The sequence below is a fragment of the Medicago sativa genome, chromosome 2 (assembly GCF_051527215.1).
Source record: "Medicago sativa cultivar Bolivia chromosome 2, Bolivia_mono, whole genome shotgun sequence".
Classification (NCBI taxonomy): domain Eukaryota; kingdom Viridiplantae; phylum Streptophyta; class Magnoliopsida; order Fabales; family Fabaceae; genus Medicago; species Medicago sativa.
The window spans coordinates 9,720,681-9,745,879 of record NC_140750.1 but is presented as its reverse complement, the minus strand read 5'-3'; the positions used below and the strand labels follow the sequence as shown (position 1 = coordinate 9,745,879).

Here is a 25,199-nt window from a genome sequence, read left to right as displayed (position 1 = left end):
CGACGCACAAATACTCCACCCCTCCCAAAATATAAAAGAACTTTTAACTAAATCCCTTCTACAAAGGAAATTAGTTAATTTCGTTAAAAGCATTAAAATTGTCTACACATATACTAATTTTTGTTTGAAGTTATGCTCACTGGATGTTTTTTGTACTGTCTATGAGCAACCTAAGTATTTAGCAAAACATAACTTGTTTAGGAAAACTATATTTCAATATGTAAGAAAAATTAAAAAGTGATTCAATGAAGTATTTTCCCCAAATACATTAGATGATTAGACACACCTAATCTATCATGGGCAGGAATTCAGAAGCAGGATGGAATAAATTACTACTAAGCAGCACTGACATCTCTCCTGTGAGCCTATTTCAAGCAAGATCACATTAAACAAGATGAGTAATGTAGTAAGCACTTGTGTAATAGAAGGGAAAACTCCAGCACGGAAAACTAGATCAACATGCAAATAAGAAATAACAGAAACAAGACAAGAGTCCTACACATGAACCAGTAAGGCACAGTTCCAGATTTCATCCGGGGTTACAACACAATTATTAGTTAGCCTAATTGGTGATGTGAAACTAAAAAAAGTACAATTAAAACAAATAGTTAAACTAAAATATTTACACATGGCATCAAATTCTATAAAGGACTATAAGGATCTATGGTTTTCCATCATTGCTAATATCACAAAATAAAATAGCATCCTATAGTCTAAATGAGCTCTGCCACAAGATTAAAAGCACAACACAGTTACGAGAAGAACCTAAATGCGCATCCTATAGTCTAAATATGAATCTCAATAACAGCAAGTGCTAAGAACAAAATAAAATAACATCCTATACCTCAGGAATATCGTGCAGAGTAAAATACCAGTGCAAGGTTAGGACAAACAGTAAGGCCCTATTACCAGAAGCACAACACAGTTACAAGAAGAACCTAAATGCACATGTATAACAAATCCTGCTACTGACCAAATTTCCATCAAAATAAAAAGGGCATTGCACCACAAACTGAATAAGAATAATTATCATGCTCGAATATGAAGCCATCTGAGCCACAAACCACGGGATGGGATCCTCACAAGGTTTACTGCCAACTATGCGTTAGGAACATCAATTAACCTCAACAGAACTGCTTGAAGAGCAGTAAGTTATCACAAGCTTTAAAATTGAGGGAGTGGGAGATATCTGAGAGAGATGAGCTAACTAGGAAATACTTGTGGCAAAAATAGATGTATTTTTTATTATGTCCGAATAAAGACCATCCTTCTCACATTATGTTGGTTTTCATTTAATTTATATAAAAATTTGTTATCATAAGCAAAGAACTGGACAGTAGGCAGTGAACTTTTATATAAACAAACCACAAGAAAAATCATATTATATGACTATATACCATGTTTGGGCATGAATGAATGTTACTTCTGCAAAAAAGAGTGAAATTTAAGGATACTACCAAAGACCATATTTTATAGAGACATCACCGTGTACCAAAATATATAACTCATGTTGATTGCAAAAGTCATTGTCCGTTGTCAAACAAGTATTTCTAGCTAAAAAAGGTTGTAGTTTTCCCTTAAACAATGAAGGAATCCTATAGGATGATCAAGTAACAAAACATGGTAAGCTAATACTAGTACCACTCACCAATTAAACTAGACTATTTCAAACCCCCCAAAAAGGTCACAGAGATATGAAACGCCACTTCAAGTTGCATATATGTGCCATCTTCAAAAAAAGGTTCTAAATTGCAGCAAAGACCATTTGTGTCAGCTTCCAAGATCGTGGCTGCGAATTTTTTTCAAAACCTTATTTGAAAGTTGAAGCATCTCTTTTCTCTTCATACAATTTCAACAGCTGAGATGCTTCTTCCTCATAGCAATTCACATATCTCTTCAAAAACAGATCCTCAGAGACTTTGAAAGGTGTAGGGGACTTAGCATCCTTAATCAAACCTTTGGATTGAAGAAATTTCAACGCAAAAGCCCTAGGAATAACCCTTTTTTCCAAACTCAGCATAAGAAGTATTGGATATTTGGCAAGCACATTAGACTCCCAACCCATGTGATTGACAAAAAACTGCATCACTGCTTCAATTTTTTCCACAGATGCCAACATACACCATGGATACTTCAAAAATGCTGAGACAATAACTTCATCAGACCAACCCCATTTCTTATACGCATTAATCTTCCTTTCCCATACGGATTTTGGACTAATCTTAGCATGTAGCGCGATAAGGAAAAACGTATTGTTAGGATTGAATCCTAATTGTTTTACTTCCAAAACTGCCTTCTCAAATACTGCAGGTTTCTTAGAGAGCATGTTATACCAATTTCGAAACAAAAAAACAATTTTGGATTCAGGAACCCCATTTTGAAGCAGGAATTGAATATTTTGAGATGGGAATTTAGAATAAAGGAAACAAGAGCAATGTTTGAGAGCGGCAATAGTAGATTGATCAGAAAGAAAGAATCTTTTGATAAAATGATAACAAGGGGTTATTGTATTTTCCAAGCTTTGAGACAACATAAGAGGATTTCTGGTGATGATGTGAACAAGATCTGAATTTGAAGCACCCTTAGAAAGAAGGAAATTGAATTTAGGGAGAATGGTTTTGTTGGGATCATAAGAGAGAATATCCGTGCGAGTTTTGATGAGAGATGATAATTGGGAATTAGAGAAACCATAGGATTTGAATAAGGCGATGACTGAATCAGGTTTTTGTGAGTTGTTGAGATGAACTCGTATAGAGAGTTTAGAAGCAGTTTCTGGTGAAAACCCACAATTTTGAATGAGGTAGTTGACTGTAAAAGAGTGATTTTGGGAAGAAGAAGAAGAAGAGAAGAGTTGAAGTAGATGAAGAGTTATTGAGGTTTTGAATGAGAGGGGGTTAGGGCAGAGTAATGGTCTACGAAAGTAACAAAGCATGATAATTGGATTCAAAATCAAAACCCTTGTTTCACTATTACTAACTGAGAAGATAAGATAATTGGATTCATACCATTGTTGATGTTGGTTGCTCTGCCTATCACCATTGCGCCATCGTCGTTGCAAGTTCGATAAATTCACATTTGTAAAGTGAGTATGTAGAAAATTTAAAATTCCAATTCAATCTAATATAAACCGCATTAACCGAACCGAAAAATAAAAAACCTAACTAAATCAACATCTAAAAATGGAAGAAAAAAAAACACAATTTTAAATGAATTGGATAAGGAGTAGTTTGGTCCTCTTATACTTCCAAACCAAGAGATTTCATTATAATTTCACTAGATTACAATACAATTGCTCAATGAGACTTCCAAATGTCCAAGCACATAAGCAATAGACTTTCAATGTTCAATCACAACTGAAAAGACTTCCACTGCTCAAGCACGCAGGCATGAGACTTCTAAAGGTTTACAAATAAACAAGATGTGTTTTTACACTTCATATACAATCAGTGGTGTAAACAATACAATTCATGAAAGACTCTTAAGACTTGGAATTTCTAAGAGCATCTCCAATGGGGAGTCCTTACTTAACAAGGACCACTCCCCGTTAAGGACCCTCCATTGGAGGAAGAAAAATTGAGTCCCCGTTAAGGAACGGGCAACTATATAAGGACCCTCTCTCTCCTGGGTAACTAACGGGTCTCACATTTAAAAAAGTAATAAAATGTGTACTACTTGGTCCCACTTGCATAAAGAAGTAATAAAATGTGTAGTACTTGGTCCCACTTGTAAAAATGAGTAATAGATAAATTATTTTTGTTTAATATGTAAAGATAGTGGGACATATTTAAGTACTTTTCATTAGAGTCCTTATTAGTGTATTGTCATTGGAGTCATTGAGTCCTTAATAGATACTTTTATTAAAAAAATTATAAATAAGTGATGTGTCACGTAGGGTCCATTTAAGGAGTCCTTGTTAAGGAACTACCATTGTGGATGCTCTAAGATACAAACTTTGGTAAAAAATTCTTAAGGTTCTGAAGTTTGTAAGCTCCCCTGAGTATGATAGTCCATAAGATGAGTTTTGTAAGCTCCCCTAAGTTTTATCTAGGTTAATTAAATTCAATTTTAATCATAAGAAAGCTTATCAAAGCATATTAGCATTTTAATGAATCATATCATTGCCTAGTTAATTAGGCTGAGTTAATTTTCTTAAGTTCTTTAGCTTTTTCAAATTGTACTTAAACTCAAAGCCTAAACTAGGTTGTTCTTTTGGAGGTGCAAACAACTCTACTTAGTTGGGCCTTTAAAATTTTGGGATATTATATATATATATATATATATATATATATATATATATATATATATATATAGGGTTTTGCTAGAAGACACATTTTATGAAGGTGTTTTTTAGCAAAGTTATAACTAAAAAGTGGAAATCACACCTTGAGGTATGGATTGCTAAAAGACACATTCATGGGTGGTTTCTAGCAAAACTCATATATATACTCCCTCCGTCCCGAATTAATTGAGCTCTTGGCTCATTTCACACTTATTAAGAAAAATGTACAAATAAAGGGGAAAGTGAGATATATTGAATTGGGAATGATGAAAGTAGTATTAATTAGAGTTATAAAGGGGAAAAAGTGGAATATATTGAATTGAAAATGATGAAAGTAGTATTGAAAATTGAAATGACTCAGTTATTTTTGGACACTTTTTTTTAGCAAATGGCTCAGTTAATCCGAGACGGAGGGAGTATAATACATCGAAAAATAGAATATATAGCGGTAACGTGCTGAAAGCTTAAGATCTAAAGGCGTAGCCGAGTGGAAGAGATGGGTATTGGTAACTTACTTGAGCTAAGAGCTTCTCCATTTATGTCTTTCTCCATTATTTGTTCTATTTGGAGAGATAAAGACACATAAAAAGTAAAAATAAATAAATTAATGATGGCAGGACCCACTCAATAGTAGATGCCACAACCTTTTTGTGTGTATCTTTTTCTAAATGGCATTCTCCATTTATTTTTATAAATGGAGAGGATTCATACTCAACTTACTTGTCATGTGTTCGAGTCCCTCAGAGAATCCACATTGGTAGGGTCTTTACCATTTAAGAACCGGTACCTAATAGGTACCCCCAATGTGGGAAAAAAAATTGGGGGTCTCTTAAGACCGAGAGATTAACTTAAGACCCCCAATCTTAAGTGGACCTCACATCACTTTTCAATAAAATAATCATTATTTGAATTGCTTTTGTTGCTTTTCATTAATAAATAGTTATTGGCGGGACTCATTTAGACCTTTTGATAGATGATATCCATTGGAGAGGTTGAGTACTTATTGGGTACTATTATTAAAAAATAATAAAAAAGTGATGTGTCCATGTGAGACCCGTTTAAGACCTCAAATGTAAGTGTCTCCATTGTGGATGCTCTCAGTAGCCACGATGGTTTTTTTTTTCTTTTCATTTTTTCGATATGATTAAAACATGATATAATGTACCTTAGTAGAACAATGAAGATATTGCTTTAAGCCCATTCAGTTTTGAAGAGGGAAAGTTCTCAAGAGGGAGAGAGAAACCATAAAAAATAAAAAATAAAAAATGAGAATCAAGGGTCTGCCCAATGTATTTTTATACCTAAAACAAAATTTAAAGAGAGGCTTTTTAAGTGCATTTATAGAGAATACGACAAAATTAAGAAAAAAAATCTATAAGTTCCCTCAATCGAAAGCAATTATATATGATGTACGTCAAACACTAATTAAATACGAGTATTTTATTAGCTCGAAATTAAACTTTGATTTGTCACATTGTGGGGGTATATTCTCTTTCGTTGTAATCAAGTATGTTAGTATGTGACCTTTTTAATATATATATATATATATGGGTTTGCTAGAACACACCCACTAGTTTTTATGTGGCAATGTTTTAGCAAGTTACAACTAAAAAGTTAATAAATACACCTTAAGGTGTATGTTGCTATAACACACCTTCTAACAAAAACAAGTGGGTGTGTTCTAGCAAATCCTATAGACATTTGCTAGAACACACCCACTAGTTTTTATGTGGGAGTATTTTAGCAAGTAAATAACTAAAAAGTGGTTAAATACACCTTAAGGTGTAGCTTTGCTAAAACACTCCCACATAAAAACTAGTGGGTGTGTTCTAGCAAACCCCTATATATATATATATATATATATATATATATATATATATATATATATATATATATATATATATATATATAGACACACACACACACACATATGTGTGTGTGAGTGTATATGTGAGCGTGCGCGTGCGTACGTGTTGCAAATAATATTTAATATAGACATTATTTACCAATTGTTAGAGATCATAAAATAACAAAATAATATTAAAATAATACAAATATAAATTAATTTTTTAGTTTAACAAATTATATTGATATGAATCTGACGGAAAAAATAATTTAAGGTTCAAATAACAAGTGATAGCAGAAGTGAAGAGGCAACTATGGTTGACATTTCCTTTGACCTCAGTTGGAATCCTACGGTCCCCAATTGTATGTCAAACACTAATTAAATACGAGTATTTTATTAGCTCAAAATTAAACTTTGATTTGTCACATTGTCGGGTATATTCTCTTTCGTTGTAATCAAGTATGTTAGTATGTGACCCTTTTAATACACACACACACACACACACACACACATATGTGTGTGTGTAAGTGTATGTGTGAGCGTGCGCGTGCGTACGTGTTGCAAATAATATTTAATATAGACATTATTGACCAATAGTTAGAGATCATAAAATAACAAAATAATATTAAAATAATACAAATATAAATTAATTTTTTAGTTTTACAAATTAGATTGATATGAATCTGACGGAGAAAATAATTTAAGGTTCAAATAACAAGTGATAGCAGAAGTGAAGAGGCAACTATGGTTGGCATTTCCTTTGACCACAGTTGGAATCCTACAGTGCCTTGCACCAAGATAAATCCATAGCGAAGGAAGCCGGATCGTATGCTTCTTTATTGATCCCCGGTTTGTTTGCCTACGATATTCTTCAAAGTATTCTAAAGTTCCTGCAGAATTAGAACATCGTCCTACCAATGGTGATAAGTTCTGGAATTGCGGCTTTGCTTCATGCTCTTTTATGTTGGATATTGATCTTTAAAGTTAAGCTTTGAATTAAAGGAGCGGCTTTATCGAATCTCTATGTTGGATATTGATCTTTAAAGTTAAGCTTTGAATTAAAGGAGCGGCTTTATCGAATCTCATTTGCTATTGGGTAAATGTTACTCCCTCCAATTTAAAATGAGTGTCGCTTTAGCCAATTGCACACATATTAAGGAATGCAATAATGCTGTCCAAAGATATGATACTATTACTAAAATAGCCTCGCTAGTTATTGGTGCATTTGTCATCATTATAAATTAAAGTACAAAAATGATACTTTGGAAGTTGTGTGGATAGTAATAATTAAGGGTACTATTGGAAAAAAGTAATTAATGGTACATTGAAAAGTGAGAGTGACATTCATTTTGAAACAAATTATTTTTGCTAAAGCGACACTCATTTTGAAACGGAGGGAGTATTTTTTTATTTCACTCTATATGAAATTTTCTTCCTCTTGCAAGCAAACATGGAGAGGGTTTTCAAAGGGAGCTTTGAAAAATCTCAAAGACTTCCTTAAACTTGTTGTTCCTTCAGCTCTCATGCTCTGGTAAAAAACTTTGAACTGCCAATAAATAGTACAATTTAGATAAAATTGCATTTATCGTCTTTTAAGTGGATGTTGCTAACATTCCTCATATCTACAAATGAAAAGAGATTATTCCAATGAAATCAGATTCGCTTTGTAAAACAAAACTTTTTAGACTTGTTGTATGCGCACTTGAAAATGTGAAGTTAATTAGATATATGTGCGAAAAGAGAATTAAAACGATAGTTGTGAATTATAAACAAATTAATTTATATGTAATATAACTTGTGAAATACCATATGTCTTTGAGTAGACGTTTGCCAATTCACTTATGGTGAACCTATATATATATATATATATATATATATATATATATATATATATATATATATATATATATAGGGAACTTCTACGGTACACTCACAAATTTTAGTGTATCGGTACTCTTGTTTTATAAAATTTATAAATTAACGATCATTTTTATAAAAATAAAAAGTTATTTGTCAATATTTATATTTTAGAAAACATCATATCATAAGATAAAACATCATTTCATTGTTTATAAGGATCCTATTAAAAAATTTACATTTTGTCATAAAAAATAATCAATATTAATTGTTTTGAGTAATAAAAATTCGTAAAACTTAAATTTTATTTCGTCGAAGCTTTTGGTAAATAAAATTTAATTATTATAGTTGTCAATGATAGCATGTAATTATTTTTCTTCAAAAAAACAACTCATCTTTATATATATAAATGTTAGACAGTCTGCAAGTAGCCCTGAGTAACCCTAATCCCGCCTTTTTTTATTTTCTTAAAAAATCTTTATGAAAAAAACTCTTCTGAGAATCGAACCCAAGACCAATAGCTTCTCCTCAACATTTTGACCACTAAGCCACTAACAATTTTTTTGATTTAATTTTGTTTCCATTAATTGATATCCAATATCCCACTATCACATTATCCGTAACTCACTAACCACTTATTAATATCTACCCACATGGTTATTATTATCAACATCATAACTTACCACTAAACCACGTCCACTAACCTTAATGCATGACTGAACTTTTTGACAAATTGTCTACGTTATTAATCATTATTTTAATATAGCCACTTATAACATTTCTATAAGCAATATATATGTCTCATTTTAAATTAGGGAATATATATATATGTCTGGTTTCATTTTTTTTTGAAGGAATGTTTGATTTCATTTTTATTCTTTATTTTTTTTATGGAGTATATACATCATACAGTCAATTAATGAATCGCTTTAGTTTTTTTAAAACACTATTGTATTCCATTAAATGTTTCTAATAATATAGTCAATTTGATAACTATACATGAAACTCTAAAAAACCATTCAAAAAAATATATACCCGTGCATCGCACGGGTTATAGTCTAGTTTATTATTAATTTAACAACTTGGTGTACCGATACACCTAAATTTATTGGATGTACCATGGAATTTGCCATATATATACGAGGAATGATATTTTGACATCCAATTTCCAACAACTTTTAGTGACAACCTTTTTCCTCTCTCTTTATTTGACAATAACAATAGAAAGAGAAAAAAGAAGAGAGAGAATAAAGGTACAATGAGAGTATGAGAGATAAGGTTGTCACAAAAATTGTTAAAAAATGGATGTTCAAATATCATTTCTTTATATATACATGGGATTTGCTAGAACACACCCACTAGTTTTTATGTGGGAGTGTTTTAGCAAGCTACACCTTAAGGTCTATTTAACTACTTTTTAGTTATAACTTGCTAAAACACACCTTCTAAAAAATAAGTGGGTGTATCCTAGCAAATGCCTATAGGAGTTGCTAACATACACCCACTTATTTTTTTAGAAGGTGTGTTTTAGCAACATTCACCTTAAGGTGTATTTAACAACTTTTTAGTTATATATTTGCTAAAACACACCTTAATAAAAACTAGTGGGTGTATCCTAGCAAACCCCTATATATATATATATATATATATATATATATATATATATATATATATATATATATATATATATATATATATATGGGTAATGCTAATGCACACCCACCTTAATTTTAGAAGGTGTGTGTTAGCATCCTACACCTTTTTGTTTTGGACCAAAAATACCCTTTTCTCTTTCTCCAATTGTGATTAAATACATGGCTTTAAAGTAATTTTCCTATCAACACTCAAAATTTCTCTCTCTTTCCTTCGAACAACAATCAGGAATGAAGAAAATGTTTGTTTTTCTACTCTTCTAGTTAATCACTCTACACCAACATCTGTTAGTAATCCATTAGCCTCTTTCCTTAATATAAGCTATCTTCTTGTTCCTTATTTTTTAATAGATTTTCCAGATTTTTTTTAACAAAGGATTTTGGTAGAAACCCGTTTTTGAAATTTTCTAAACTCAATCTCATTTTTTCAGTTTTTGGAATTTTGTAAATTCAATCTCATTTTTTCTTTTATAAAATGCCAGACCAAATCTAATTTTTTTTGTAACTAGAAAGCCTTATTGATAATTTGAAGAGGTGTTATTATTGTCTTCTAAAATTTTTGTTGAGTCATGAGGGTTGGTGTGACTTTTATCTATATTCATGAACTGCAACTCAAAGGCAATTGGAAGAAGGGGGATGACGACAGAATATGAGCAATTAACCTCTTGAGAGAAAGAGAGAGAAGCCAATATCTTTTTGTTTTATTGGAGAGAGAAATTGATGGTTATAGAAAAGGAAAAGACTTTAAAGCCATGTATTTAATCACAATTGGAGAAAGAGAAAAGGGTATTTTTGGTCCAAAACAAAAAGGTGTACGATGCTAACACACACCTTCTAAAATTAAGGTGGGTGTGCATTAGCATTACCCTATATATATATATATATATATATATATATATATATATATATATATTAATTTGGAGCATTACGAGCATACATAAACATATATGTGTGTGCGCGTGCTTTGTGTCGATAATCACTCTCATTATCCACACAAGGATCAAGTTAGGACCGTCATTCTCATTATCCACAGAAGGATCAAGTTAGGACCGTCCTTGTCCTTGATTGGAATTGCACCGATGTTGATAGGTGGTAGGCTGAGACCCAATACACAAAATGTCTGCATATGATACAATAGTGGTCACATTCATATATGTAGAAAAACCATAAAGAGTGACATTTAACTAATGAAATTTAGGTGCTACGTAAACCGAGGATATGTTAAATGTTTTGACAGCAATAGCATTAGAAATTTTAAACTTTAAAAAGTTGAATTAGGTTTTAATACACTACTATTAAAATAAAATTTCTAATTTTATTTCCTTGACAAGTACACTAAGGATAGTCTTTAACATTTCTTATAAACTAATTATATTTAGATATGCATTGCTTCATCCACAAAAGAATGATATTAATCAATCTACACTTTATATATTAACCAACTTTAGTTGAATGTCAAGGTTGCTTATAAATTCATGTATTCACGCATTCAATACATTTACACATGCAATACATTACTAGCAGCTATCTTATCAGTTATCTGCTATTTTTAACAAACGTAGTCTTAAGTGAGACTTCATCTTATCAAGTTAGTACAATTTTTTTGACAAAAATGAAAATCCAATTCAACTTAAATAATCAATCTCATTCTTAGCGTGGATATTTGGTCCAATTTCTGATTTGACATCGTTAATCCTCAAATTCCTAAACCTCGTCTGATTCCCTCTCTTGTTCAAAATCAATTTCTTTTGTTGTTGTTGTTGTTAATTCTCAGGATTGTACTGAATTCTAATGTATATAAGAAATCGTCACTTTTACTCCTCAATTCAAAAATGTATAATATTTCCCTCATTCTATAGTGTAATGTAGAGAAGCTGATTAATATGTTTCTACATGCATGTTTGATAAATGTGTTTTGGTATTAAGATATGGTTGAAGCTATTTTGTTCATGTTTAGCTAAGGCAAAATTTGGAGGGCATACTCGATTGTTTGACAGTTACGAAACATACATATATTTTTACTAAAATCACATTTGCCATGATACATACTATTATTAATTATAATAGTCCACACCATATAAACTAAACTCTTTTAATTGATAGCACAAAATATTTGAAGCTTACTACGTTCCTTTCTTACCACAAATCTCCACTAATTAACAACAGACAAAAATGAAATTGATTTTGAACAAAGAGGGAATTAGACGAGATTTAGATATTTAAAGATTTGGGGATTAAATTCAGGATTTAGAGATTTAGGGGTTTGAGATACAATTTGAGGATATTGATTTTCAGATGAGAGTGACCATTTTCTATTTTCATTTTAATCTATGTGAATGTGACATCTCAGCCATTTTCTCAATTAACAAAAGTTCTTAACGTCAGAGGACTAAATGGATAATAGTTCGAGACTACTTTGTATTTAATCCCAAATCATGAACTTTTATGATAGCTAGGGGCAGAGTGAGTGATCAAAACTACTCCATCCGGTCCTTAATATAAGAAGAAAAACCAAAAAACATCAAAACCAGTACACTCATTAATTAGTGTAACTTTTTGAATATTTTTACAAATATACCCTCATAAAAAATTGTGAAGCATTAAATACACCCACTAATATTAAAAAGACAAACATTAAATAAGAGATAAAAAAGTCTTTTAATTAATAACTACACCTTAAAAATTGCGATATTTTCTTATAAATAGGACCAACAATTTTTTTGAAAATCTACTTATATATATATATATAGGACCGGAGGGAGTAACTTGCAGAGCAACACACAACGGCGCAACTGGTATAAAAGGAACTTATTCTCGTTACTTTGAGCTTATTTATTTATTTATCAAAGTGCCGCAAAATTCACAATCTCATCATCATGTTTTGTTACTATCGCAGAGCATTGCCCAGATTCAAAACACCAACAACACCTTCTTCCTCTTTTCTTCATCTTCTTCAACCCTTTTCTTCTTCTTCTTCTTCCCAAAATCATCATTTCACAGTCAACTACCTCATTCAAAATCTTGATTTCTCTCCACAAACAGCTTCCAAACTCTCCAAACGACTTCATCTCAACGACTCACACAGTCCTCTCATTATTCAAATCCCATGGCTTTTCAAATTCCCAGTTATCAACTCTATTCAAAACCTACCCTCGTCTTCTCTCTTTTGATCCCAACAAAACCATTCTTCCTAAATTCAATTTCCTTCTCTCAAAGGGTGCTTCTAATTCAGACCTTGTTCACATCATCACCAGAAACCCTCTTATGTTGAATCATAGTTTGGAAAATACAATAACCCCATGTTATGATTTTATCAAAAGATTCTTACTTTCTGATCAATCTACCATTGCAGCTCTCAAACATTGCTCTTGTTTCCTTTATTCTAAATTCCCATCTCAAAATATTCAATTCCTGCTTCAAAATGGTGTTCCTGAATCCAAAATTGTTTTTCTGTTTCGAAATTGGTATAACATGCTCTCTGAGAAACCTGCAGTATTTGAGAAGGCAGTGTTGGAAGTAAAACAATTAGGATTCAAACCTGAAAAAACGTTTTTCCTTATCGCACTACATGCTAAGATTAGTCCAAAACCCGTATGGGAAAGGAAGATTAATGCGTATAAGAAATGGGGTTGGTCTGATGAAATTATTGCCTCAGCATTTTTGAAGTATCCATGGTGTATGTTGGCATCTGTGGAAAAAATTGAAGCAGTGATGCAGTTTTTTGTTAATCACATGGATTGGGAGTCTAATGTGCTTGCCAAATATCCAATACTTCTTATGCTGAGTTTGGAAAAAAAGGTTATTCCTAGGGCTTTTGTGTTGAAATTTCTTCGATCCAAAGGTTTGATTAAGGATGCTAAATCCCCTGCACCTTTCAAAGTCTCTGAGGATCTGTTTTTGAAGAGATTTGTGACTTGTTTCGAAGAAGAAGCATCTCAGCTGTTGAAGTTGTATGAAGAGAAAAGAGATGTTTCAACTTTCAATAAGGTTTCGCAACTGCAATCTTCGAAGCAACGCAAAGGGTCTCTGCTACACGACCATGTCACTGCAACTTAGAATCTTGCTTTGAAGATAGCTCATCTCCGTGACGTGACCTTTTTTGGGGTTTGAAATAATCTAGTTTAATTGGTGAGTGGTACTAGTATTAGCTTACCAAATTACTTGATCATCCTATAGGATTCCTTCATTGTTTAAGGGAAAACCACAGCCATTTTTCGACTAGAAATACTTGTTGCAGTTTGACAACTGATAACCACTTTTGCAAGCAACATGATGTGAGCTATATATATATTTCGGTACACAGTAATGTCTCTTTAAACAAGGTTTTTTATGTAGCATCTTAATACATAACCTTAAACTGCACTCTTTGTTGCAAGTAGCGTTCATTCATGCAGAAACATGGCATTTAGTTTTGTAATATGATTTTGCTCGTGGTTTTGTTTATACACAAGTTCATTGCCTACTGTCCAGTTCCTTGCACATGATCTTAATCTCAAGTTTTTATATAAATTAAATTGATTAAATTCAAAATAAGGTGAGAAGGATGATGTTATCACTCTACTTCTCTTCTGTTCTTCTAGCAGTTCTCGATGTATACCTCATAAAAAAATGAAGTCTTGATGATAAACTGTGCCATGGCAATACTATTAGTGACTCGTTGACATACATAGCTCCTCATCAATATTTCCTAATCTTTAGGCTTGTAGTTTAGTAAACCTGTTGTATATATTCCTCTTCCAGTGAATGAGAACATCAGACAATTGCCTCACATTTTTTCTTTAGGTTTGACTTGGCTATCGAGCTGCTTGAGTGTGAGCTAGCAGTGCGAATTTTACATGCTTGGAAGCCAATGGCAAAGGCTCAGCAGAGAGACATTTGCAAAGTCACTTGACTTCTTAGTGGTTTTTACTTTTTCGTTAACCATTTGTTGAGCATCCTTAATCAATCAACTTTGTTTTTGACATAAACTCTCTGGATAAGACTGTTAACTTTGGCCTGATCTTGTGGCTTTATTCTTATACACAACAGGATTATGCTCAAACTGTTCAAGCATGTGGAAATTTGACCTTCATTTCATACCTTGTAATTTCAATTATTCTCCCTCTTTCTCCTAACCAAATTATTTCAATCTAGATATTATTTTGTGTATGGCACATTTTTCTTTTTGTATGCTTCACCCCCATAGTTTTGGTGAATGCAGAAATTTAAAGAGTAATTAGTTGATTGGTCCTATTCCTTCAAATTTAATCCAGATTCCAAACCTGAAGACTCTGTAAGCTCTACTCTTATCATTATTTGAGTTTTATGGAGCATGTAGCCTCATATGTGAGACTCAAATGTGATCAATATGACAATTTTTTAGTTACTTCCTAGTTTCTTTACTACATTGCTTTGGCCGCTTATTAGTAAGTTTTTGTCACTTTTCTGTGATGCTTTGAGGAGGAAGCTTCTCTGCTTTTGAAGTTATATGAAGAGAATAGGGGTATTCCAAGATAGTACAAATATACAAGTCCCCTCTGTGCCCTTTATAGGGTTTGAAAAGGAGTAGCCAGTTTTAAGTTTTAACAAATGACTGGTATTTTGTATTAGTTTACAAAATTCTACTACTTGGATCTGTTTGGATTGACTTATTTGAGTTTATCTATTATCGTAAACACTTGTAAGACTTTTTTGAGAAAGCTTGTGAAAACAACGTATGAGATGTCTATCAGTTGTTTTCAGCTTATTTTCAAAAGGTTTACAGGGTAGCTTTTAGAACAGCTTTTATAAATTATACGAAAACGATTGAATTTTTCATTTTCTTTTATCTTGTTATAGAAATATCTTATATGATAAGCGCTTATGTGAGTTGGGTATTTTCTTAAACCGTATGGGCCAGCCCCACACTTGGGGTGGATATAAAAGGTTTGTACAAGGCACTTCAGGTTTTCACTCTTGCAGTCTCACTGAATATAAAAAACGTGGAGTACTCAGAGAAAATAATATTGCAGCAATGAACACATGAAAAATCTGCTATTTGGAACTTACTGTTTGGATGAGGGCCTTTCCTCTGTACAAGACAAGGCAATTGAAATTTTGCATAGGCTTTGTGGGGATCATCCAGCTGTCCCTGGTGAGTGATTATTTACCAATTCCAGACCCATTGTTCCATTGGCTAATAGAATTTTAAACTCCTTTAGTTCAGAAGTAAAAGTTAGTGGGGCTGCTCTACTAATTTGTGTTGATAGGAATGGTTTTTTAATTTGCCAGCAGCTTTGGTCGACATGCGTATGAAATATGAACTAGTTTCTTGGCTACATGTCATTTGTTACCATTTAGATAAGTCTATTTTTGGAGCACTTGTTGGACCTGGGGTTGAGGTCATGGTTTCAATTCACAATAGCCATCTTGTTGAAATGAATGATTATAATATTGATTATGCTCTGCAGTGGGTGAGGAAGAATACCACTTCCTACAACACCAGATCTGAGGATGTTGACTGCACTACAACTTTTGAGCAACAATGGAGTACCATGCACAATGACATATACCCCTTCTTGAGTCCTTATTGGAATGACAACTCTCCTTCTAACTTTGTCTTTATTGATGGAGATATCCAAGTTAAAGATGAATGTCGGAGAAAGTACAGAAAGGAGGTTGTGCCCATAATGCATGAATGTGTGAGAGCGAAAGTACAGAAAAGAAAGTTAAAATCTGTCTGATAATCTCAATTTTGAGAACTCTTTTGGAGAAGAGAAAATAAAAAAACTTGTTTGGTAAATTAATATTCAATTTTAAAAAAAAAACATAAAAATAGATTTTTTTTTTTGATATATATTTTACTTTTTATAACTATTCTCTTTTGATATCTTTTCAAAAATAAAAATAATCTCTTTAAATTATAATATATCACCTAAGCAATGAACTTCTTGTTATATTATATTTATTGTATATCAAATACTTTAAAATATTTTAATATTTTTTTTTTGACAAAAACAAAACGATATTCATTCATTCAAATCGATAGAGTACATCAGATACAAACATCGCTAAAAACGTAAAGGGTGAATCTGCGAACAAACTCACAGCACCCAAGTTAATAGCATAAAACGGCAAAATGCCTACAAAAAATATGATAAAACCTAAGTCACCGAAATTCACATGCTTCCGGATCTGCAACGTTGACGCCCAAATCATTTGTTGAATTTGTAATTGACTGATGCCGATCTTTCAATAGGAACTAAACGAACACCGCGACAAGACGCGAAATCAAACGCTGCACAAGACGACGAACAACACAACGCTGCACTTAGACGACGAAATCACAAAAAAACACAAAAGAAGAAACTTGATCTATGTGAAAACCACTTATTTAGATTGAAAGAAAAGAGAAAAAAGACGTTGAGGGGGTGATTTTAGGTCAAAAAATGACCTAAAACCACCCCTCATCGATGAACGAAGGGGAAAGAAAGTTTAGAGAGAAGTTAGAGTTTCTCTCACTAGAAAGTTTGTATATTTTTTTCAATTGTTAATATATTTTAAAATATTTTAATATGTAAAGTGATGTTATATTATATTTATTGTATATCAAATACTTTAAAATATTTTAATATGTAAAGTGAAGTTTCATTTCGATCCTTACAAAAAACATGAAATCCATATTAATTTGTCTTTGATAAGAGAAAAAATAAATAGTCATTTTCAGTCTCGTACTGTTGTTAAATGGGGTTGTTCTCATCCCAAACATTAACTAAAAGGACGAAGGTGCTGAAACATATTTATATATTTAGATATGTTCAATGAGCTTGAATCTCATCATAAAAATTAACTCAAAAAATGAGTGTACTTAAACACATTTTTAGGTATCGATGTAGGACTTGAAATACAACCTTAAATGATACTAGTAACTTACCTTAGAATATGAAAAAGTCAATATTGAATATATCACAAACAAAAGGCAATTTTGTATTATCCTCGTACAAAATGGACGCATTACTTACCTTATGAACATTTCTTAATCTATATGAAAGTTACAACGAGGACTTTTATATTAAGGGACGAAAGGAGTATATATCTAATTAACTTCACATCTTCAAGTGTGAGGACTACAAGACTAAAAAGTTTTGTTTTACAAAGCAAGTTTGATTTCATTGAAATAATCTCTTTTCATTGGCAGGTATTTTAAACATCTATAATCTTTAATAGACTTTAATCCACGATCATCAATATCACCGATCACATATAACGCTATGTTATATGCAAAAATATCGTCAACATTGGCTTTCATTTTGGTTTTATCGATATCTCTCTATTTTTCATAAATTAGTTTTTCAAATGTTGTTTGGCCATCCCTCTCCGGGCTTGCCTTGGAATTTAACTAACAACTCATTTTTTGAGAATAAATCGTGAGTGAGTTTGATATTTTTTTGGAATATTAAGGGATTTGTAGGCGAGTGGAAGAAAGATTTAACTAACCCTCTTTGCTTCGGTTGAGGAAGAGTTCACATAAATTTTAACTAACTCCACTTTATCGCTTATCTAAAACATGAGTTTCTTGTGTAGTGTAGGAGGGCCACATTCATTTGTATGTATCTAATACCCGCCAAGAATAACATGACATGAAAATTTGTTGTTCACAGTAAAGAGAGCATATTTTACTTTCTTTGTCATCTACTGTAGTTCTACTCGACTTAAAAGATTAATCTTTGCAGTTGTATGTAGAAGATAATCGATTCGTACATGAAATGATATAATAAATAGTTAAAAATATTATAGAAAATTAATGTTATCAAAGTACAATTATTATTTTTTATACAAAATCAAAGTAACAAAAATTATTAACTTCAATAAACTTTAAAACAATATAGCTGTAATAAAAAAAAAAAAACTTGACCAAAATAAAAATAAAAATGAAAAGACATTTAAAAAGGTGTGAATTGAGGTTTTTCAACACGTGTGGCCTTATCCAATTGAGGTTTTTTTTATCTGAATTGAGACATGTTTCATCAACAACACAACGTGTTGTTCTTGTTCCCCTATCACGAAAATGGTAACTTCAATCTCACCATGGTTCTCTCCCATTTCTATATCTTGTTCCAACACACGCAACCCTCGCTACCGTGTACCCACCCGCACCAAATCCAAACCTCCTCCAAATCCTAAACTCAACACCCACAAGTCCTCACCGGAACCGCCACTCCTCTCCGCCGGCGACGCCACCACCTACACTCGTCTCCCTCTCAGGGAAGACTTCTCTTCCACTTTCTCACCTTCCTCCTCTGAAATCAAACTCTCCGAATCAACACCAATTCACCAATTGCTCCACAAACTCGATAACGATGATGATGAAGAAGTAGAAGAAGAAGAAGAAGAAGAAATCAATGGTAATTTTGAAGGAATTGGTGAGTCTGAAGATGATGAAGAATTGGGGTTTATGGATGAGGAGATTGAAGAAGGTGAAGAATTCTGGAGTGAGGAAACTGAAGAAGAAGAAGTGAAGGAGAAAGGATTGCCGGCGGTGATGCGGTGTTTTGACCGGGCGAAAATCTTCGCGAAAGCCGGAGACGGAGGGAACGGAAGTATGGCATTCAGGAGGGAGAAATACGTACCGTTTGGAGGTCCATCCGGTGGGGATGGAGGGAGAGGTGGAAATGTGTACGTGGAAGTTGATAAAGCGATGAATTCGTTGTTACCGTTTAGGAATGGGATTCATTTTCGGGCAGGGAGGGGTTCACATGGACAAGGCAGGATGCAGATTGGTGCTAAGGGGGAGGATGTGGTTGTGAAGGTGCCACCAGGGACGGTGATTAGGGAGGCTGGTAGGGAGGAGGTGATTTTGGAGATGGTGTATCCGGGACAGAAGGCGTTGTTGTTGCCAGGTGGAAGAGGTGGGAGAGGGAATGCTGCTTTTAAGAGTGGGAGTAATAAAGCTCCGAAGATTGCTGAGAATGGTGAACAAGGTCATGAAATGTATGTGAGTGAGTGCTCATTTCCACCATATTGAAGCGATGTTTTAAAAACCAAACTAGGCAGTTTAATTAGTTGAATTTTGAACTGACATTGTCTATTGTACGGTTATTCAAACACAATTTTGTCCTGGTTTTAATGGTTTAAAGTAGTTGAACTATGATTCGGTGGTCTTGTAGGTTTGATGTTTAATTCGGTTTTTAAAATTTTGATTTGAAGGCTGTTTTTAGGAAGAGAAATGATACTTTTTTTTTTGGTAGTGCGAGAAATGATACTTTGATGTCCAGTATGGTGTCCTTTGGTTTTTATGTGTGTTTTTTAAATGCCTGCAAGTTGTGGAAGTTAAAAGTAAGACATGGAGATAAGCATATACGGTGTCAGACTATGTGTCCGTGTTTCGATGTTTAAATGACACAACTATGTGTCCGTGTCCTCTGTAGGAAAGTCACGACTTTAGTGTATTTTATGTGAAAGAAGTCATGACTTTAGAGGACCCATATTTGTATTTTTGATTGGTGAGTATGTAACGTATGTGAGTGGCATTAAAAGCGAGCATATGGCTGGATTTCTCCTTTTCAGTTTTGTTCCTCTAAGATTATATTTGATAGTTAAATGTCCACAGTCCATAACAAACGGAGATGATGCGTGGCCATGTCTGAAACTAGACTTGTTTTTTTTTTTTTTTGGCTTTCGCACCGGTTTCCGACCCACCAAAGGTGGGCGAATAATCTGGCTCGTGCGTAGAGGCATGCACACTGGCCATGTCTGAAACTAGACTTGTTTTTGTTTGGAAGATAAACTAGTTTATTCTTGTTCGAGATTGTTGGGGCCATGAAAAAAAATATCAAGTTTTTCTTTTGTTTTCCTGAATCTGGCCTGAGTTTCAAATTCATATACGAGTCTAAGAATGCTGGTTTCTTTTGATTAGGTGGTTGGAGTTAGAACTTAAGCTGGTTGCAGATGTTGGTATAGTTGGTGCTCCAAATGCAGGGAAGAGTACACTTTTGAGTGTTATTAGTGCTGCAAAGCCAGAGGTGGCAAATTATCCCTTTACAACTTTGCTTCCCAATCTGGGCGTTGTTTCCTTTGACTACGATTCAACTATGGTAGTGGCAGACCTTCCAGGTCTTCTTGAAGGAGCACACCGAGGTTTTGGTTTAGGTCATGAATTTCTGCGACACACTGAAAGGTGTTCTGCACTGGTAGGTGTTTTTAATCAACATGTTATCAACATATTTATTATATTTTATATAGTTAGGCACTTGGGCTACATATCTATCTTATATTTGGGAATCTCAATTTTATCTGAGCTATGTTCGAGTATAGATTATGAGTATGTTCCTTGCTTTCCTTTTTCCTTCAAAAAACTCTAAACTTCATTGCCCTTCTCTTAAACGATTTTTTTTTACACACACTTGAAATATATAACTTAGGCCACTGCGACCTTTTGATCTAACTTCGTATTGTCAGTTGTGTTAAAAATAGATTGACTGAAGTTTCAAGTTGTTTGCTTATTTAAGCTTTTGGAGTGTGTTACTATCCGTTATCTTACCTTTATTTTTGCTTTTTTCCGTCTGATAACTGTTATATCTCTCCAGACTCCAAATCAATCGATTAGTAGATACGAACCCAGCCCACTCTGAATGTCTTTATGTTGAATGTCACGTGCAGTTTATCCAAAAATTCATTGTTCCAAGGGTTATCCATTGGTTTAAACATTGATATAGTGTCCATCTATTTAGCTTATGAGTGTGATTTTATTTTAATTTTTCTGTATGAACCCTCTGGTAGTATGCTATTTCAAAGTATAATAATTTGATATTTCTGTCCGCTCCTCCATTTTCTCACCCTTAAATCTGCTGTTTAAAATTAGTCTTTACATTGGGTTTCAGATACATGTCGTTGATGGTTCATCACCACAGGCAGATCTTGAGTTTGATGCAGTTCGTCTAGAACTGAAGCTATTTAATCCTGAACTTGCTGAGAAGCCATTTATAGTTGCTTATAACAAAATGGATCTTCCAGAAGCATACGAAAACTGGGAATCCTTCAAGGAAAAGTTGCAATCTCATGGGATCACGCCTTTTTGTATGAGCGCTGTCAAAAGGGAAGGTACTCATGAAGTTATATGCGCTGCTTATGAGCTTTGGCGTAAAAATAAAGAAGACAGGGAGGAATATGAAGGTTATAAGTTGTTTTATGCGTATTCTATATATCATTGTCACATTACCAGATTATTCTTTTTCTGTAAAACTTCTTTGCATTTGGACTAATCTAACCTGTTTCAGATGGACGAGATATGGTAGACATGAATCATATAGCTCATGCAGTACAGAAGCAACGAAGTGCATCCATCAGTGATTTTGAGATTTTTCATGATAGCAGTTCAAATGTTTGGAGCGTAGTTGGATCTGGATTGCATCGTTTTGTCCAGATGACAAATTGGCGGTAGGTTAAATAATAAAAATGTGATTTAAGAATACATGTCAATTTTTAACAGTAAGAATACACGCAATTCTTTTCCACCAGATTGTAGTTTTATTACATGTCAAACATACTTTACTTACTGAGTTGTAACTTTCAATCACATTTAACAAATAGTGTTGAAATCATTCTCCTGCATTTTTTCTATATTTGTCTACAAAACCATTTGTGATCACATAAGTAAGGCATTTTCTCAGCTTGCTAAAGCTTTTTGAGTAAATTTTCAAACTTGAAGTGAAAGAAGCCTAAACCAAAAAGTAGCTGGCTATTGTTGGAAACTTCATCAAATAACCTTTCTAGACTTTGCCAAAAAAAAAAAAAAAAAGAACCGTTCTAGAATAGCATGAAAAATATAAAGGCTGGAAGCTCCATTCTCCTCTCTGATACTTGATACATGTTAGTAAAAAAGTGTATCAGGACTAGAATTATGCCTGAAATTTCCACCTCCATTCATGGATAGTCTCATGGAAACCGGTGAATCTTTTAACAGGTACGTTGATTCCGAGAAAAGATTCCAAAATGTCCTTGAGGCTTGTGGTGTATTTAAGTCTCTCGTGAAACGTGGCGTAAAGGAAGGCGACAAAGTGATTGTTGGAGAGGTGTGTCTTTCATTTCTCTTCAGCATTTCTGTTCATTGTAATCCTTGCTAGCATGACGAATGAAGCAATTAGCATATGGTTGATTTATTGAATGAAATTTAGTTGTCAGTAACTGCTTCACTTGAAACATTGCTTCCTTAAAGGTGGAACAAACACTATTGACAGTACTTGCTATTGACCTCAAGAGTAACCTAGAATTTGTTTCTAGCCTAGAAACATCAGCAATAAGATAGGGGACAAAGTTTATTTGTAACTTTTTATTGTGTAGTCTTACTCAAAGCTCTACAATATTGCATCATTCCATGATTCATACCCAGTGACCATTTGTTTTGCTATGTATCAGATGGAGATGATATGGCATGACTCCTCAAACAAATCTGGTGCATCAAAGATGAAGATGTCCACAGAGTCAATTAAATGGCCTGAATGGAAGTAATGCCACTCTAATTGGGTGCTTCTAGCTCCATATGTACTGCAACTACGAAATAGGTAAGCAAGACCTTATTTTCATAATGGTATCGCTCCTTGCTATCTCCATGAAACCTGTCAATACTCTAATTAAATACAGTACAGCATTTAGCATTTACTATGGTTTCTCTTATTGCCGAGCCTATAACAATTTCCTGGAAAATTTGTACATAATGGAATTAGCTTATATGACAAAAGTTTCAAACGTTTGAATTCTAGTTTTTTGTGAAATATCAAGATTTTCAACTAGGGTTATTGAAATTTATGTTCGTTTCTCATTGATGAGCAGCAGTTCATGTAGGAAGCAAGTTCGGTCAAAATGAGATGGCATATTTGAGGACAAAAATCATGCGAAGCTGCCTCAAGAAGCATAACGGTAAAGAATGCAAATTACACACTTGTTCTTGATGGCATGGTGCAAGGTGCATTCACAATTTCAAATTCTTTTATTTGACGTGAAGCCGAGGTCTTCAACTGCTCAAAGTGTGTTAGTCAAGATACATTCGTAAGGATGCACATCTTACATACATTATTTATTGGCTTGAATGGATTTTAAAACATATATGTAACCAACGGAAGAAAATCTAATTGCTTGTGTAATTTTATGATATTGTGTTGTAACAGTTTTGTGATAGGATGTACGATGTCTAATAAAGTCACATGATTATTTTATGTAAGTTGCATAATTTTATGAAATTAGAGTGAAGGTCAAATTTTGAGTTCCACCAGAAGTGATCATAAAAGTGTTTGTTGTATTTTATTTTATGTTTAGAGTTTGTAATGTATCCACATAGAGATAGAGATGACAGTTATGCTAAATTATTTAAGGATCGTGTTGAGAGCATTGAAAACGAACAAGGAGCTTTAATGAAACAGTAGTAGTGGAAGCCTTCTCGGCCATACAATAGAAAACAAATTCATAGACTACACTGACTAGATAATAGAAGGGACTATGTTTCTAGAGAATCAATAGAGATCAAAATGTTCATCAGAATCTTAACATAACTTAGGTTAGAAGCTTCCTTCACTACAAGAGAATCATTCTAAGATTACAAATGAAGCGCCCTCGAATTAGCATGACATCACAAACATGATTAAAAGAAAATTAAGCTTTGACTTGAAACAGTTTTCAATAATACAAGAGAAGCTTATTGGAGTATCATAATTAATCCTAGAAGCTTTTGAACAAACCAAAATGAAATGGATAAACACATTGGAGAATCAGATGTAGCTACCAGCAAAATATTTGAAAACAAAGATAAAATATTCATACAAATTATTATTGACATGCTGGCAAATCACAAGTATAAATGATTGGAATTTAATTCATATTCTCAATGTAAATATTTTTTATATTGTCAATCAATTGTTAGTCAAACTATATTAACAAATATTCAGACATTCATCTATCTCAAATCCATGTTGTTTTGGGAACTCAGGTAGTGATGTGTTCTCAATGTAAGAAACTGATTTTTTCTTGCATGAGAAAACAATGTTGCCTTTTGTGAAGACAGTTTGGGAAATGGTATGTTGTTTTGAGAGTCAATGATATTGAATGTTGCCCTTTTTTTTACATGACAAGAGTGATTGCTAGACTGAAAATCATTGTGTTGGCAATGATATTCAAAATCTCACTTTGGCCTAATAGCTTTGATAAATTTTACAGAAAACTTTAAAAAGGGAAGTCCGGTGCACAAAGCTCCCGCATGTAGAATAAATTTGTCAGGTTTTTTCCATGACTTATTGATTAGCTTATGTGCTCTCATCTTATCTTGCTTCAACACACTGGTATTAAATAACCATATTCAAATCCTTATTGAGACAAACTTTCTTAAGCTACAAGGAATGGAACAATCAGCCATTCAACCATATAATTCAATTTCAAGCCAGTAACACTTAAGGAACATTCAGGACTGGCAGATTCCTTCGGCAAATGGTTCTCAATCTGAATCTAAACTCGAATTAGAAGGCAGAAAAAACATGACATTAGAAATGGTTTTAGTTGATTTTTATTTTATTCTGTTCAATTTGATATCATAAAGTCGTTTTGTTCTTAATATCAAATCTTG

At 33.2% G+C, this 25,199-nt stretch overlaps 2 protein-coding genes, 1 long non-coding RNA gene and 1 pseudogene across 9 annotated transcripts; 2 read left to right on the top strand and 2 right to left on the bottom strand.

Annotated features, from left to right (window-relative positions):
* Positions 1 to 475: 475 nt before the first annotated feature.
* On the bottom strand, positions 476 to 908 carry LOC146944344 (uncharacterized). Its single transcript, XR_015025902.1, has 2 exons — positions 845 to 908; positions 476 to 724 (listed from the first exon to the last, which is right to left on the bottom strand). It is a non-coding gene; the product is annotated as an uncharacterized LOC146944344 (long non-coding RNA).
* Positions 909 to 1,489: 581 nt separating this feature from the next.
* LOC146944343 (uncharacterized) lies at positions 1,490 to 3,092 on the bottom strand. The gene has a single exon (XM_085742728.1). It carries the CDS (start codon positions 2,930 to 2,932, stop codon positions 1,811 to 1,813), a length of 1,122 nt encoding a protein of 373 aa, XP_085598854.1. The 5' UTR covers positions 2,933 to 3,092; the 3' UTR covers positions 1,490 to 1,810.
* A 9,313-nt stretch (positions 3,093 to 12,405) lies between these two features.
* Positions 12,406 to 14,549, top strand: LOC146944342 (uncharacterized; annotated as a pseudogene). The gene is made up of 2 exons (XR_015025900.1): positions 12,406 to 13,762; positions 14,417 to 14,549. The product of XR_015025900.1 is annotated as an uncharacterized LOC146944342 (transcript).
* Positions 14,550 to 18,620: 4,071 nt separating this feature from the next.
* EMB269 (GTP1/OBG family protein) lies at positions 18,621 to 23,855 on the top strand. Of its 6 annotated transcripts, none has more exons than XM_085742736.1 (7): positions 18,621 to 19,582; positions 20,508 to 20,781; positions 21,472 to 21,763; positions 21,868 to 22,027; positions 22,554 to 22,662; positions 23,006 to 23,151; positions 23,432 to 23,855. In XM_085742736.1, exons 1-6 carry the CDS (start codon positions 18,660 to 18,662, stop codon positions 23,096 to 23,098), a joined length of 1,851 nt encoding a protein of 616 aa, XP_085598862.1. In that variant the 5' UTR covers positions 18,621 to 18,659; the 3' UTR covers positions 23,099 to 23,151; positions 23,432 to 23,855. The 6 variants fall into 6 exon arrangements, with proteins under 6 accessions (XP_085598862.1, XP_085598861.1, XP_085598860.1 ...); XM_085742735.1 differs by having other exon boundaries at positions 23,423 to 23,855; XM_085742734.1 differs by having other exon boundaries at positions 23,420 to 23,855.
* The last annotated feature ends 1,344 nt before the right edge of the window (positions 23,856 to 25,199 follow it).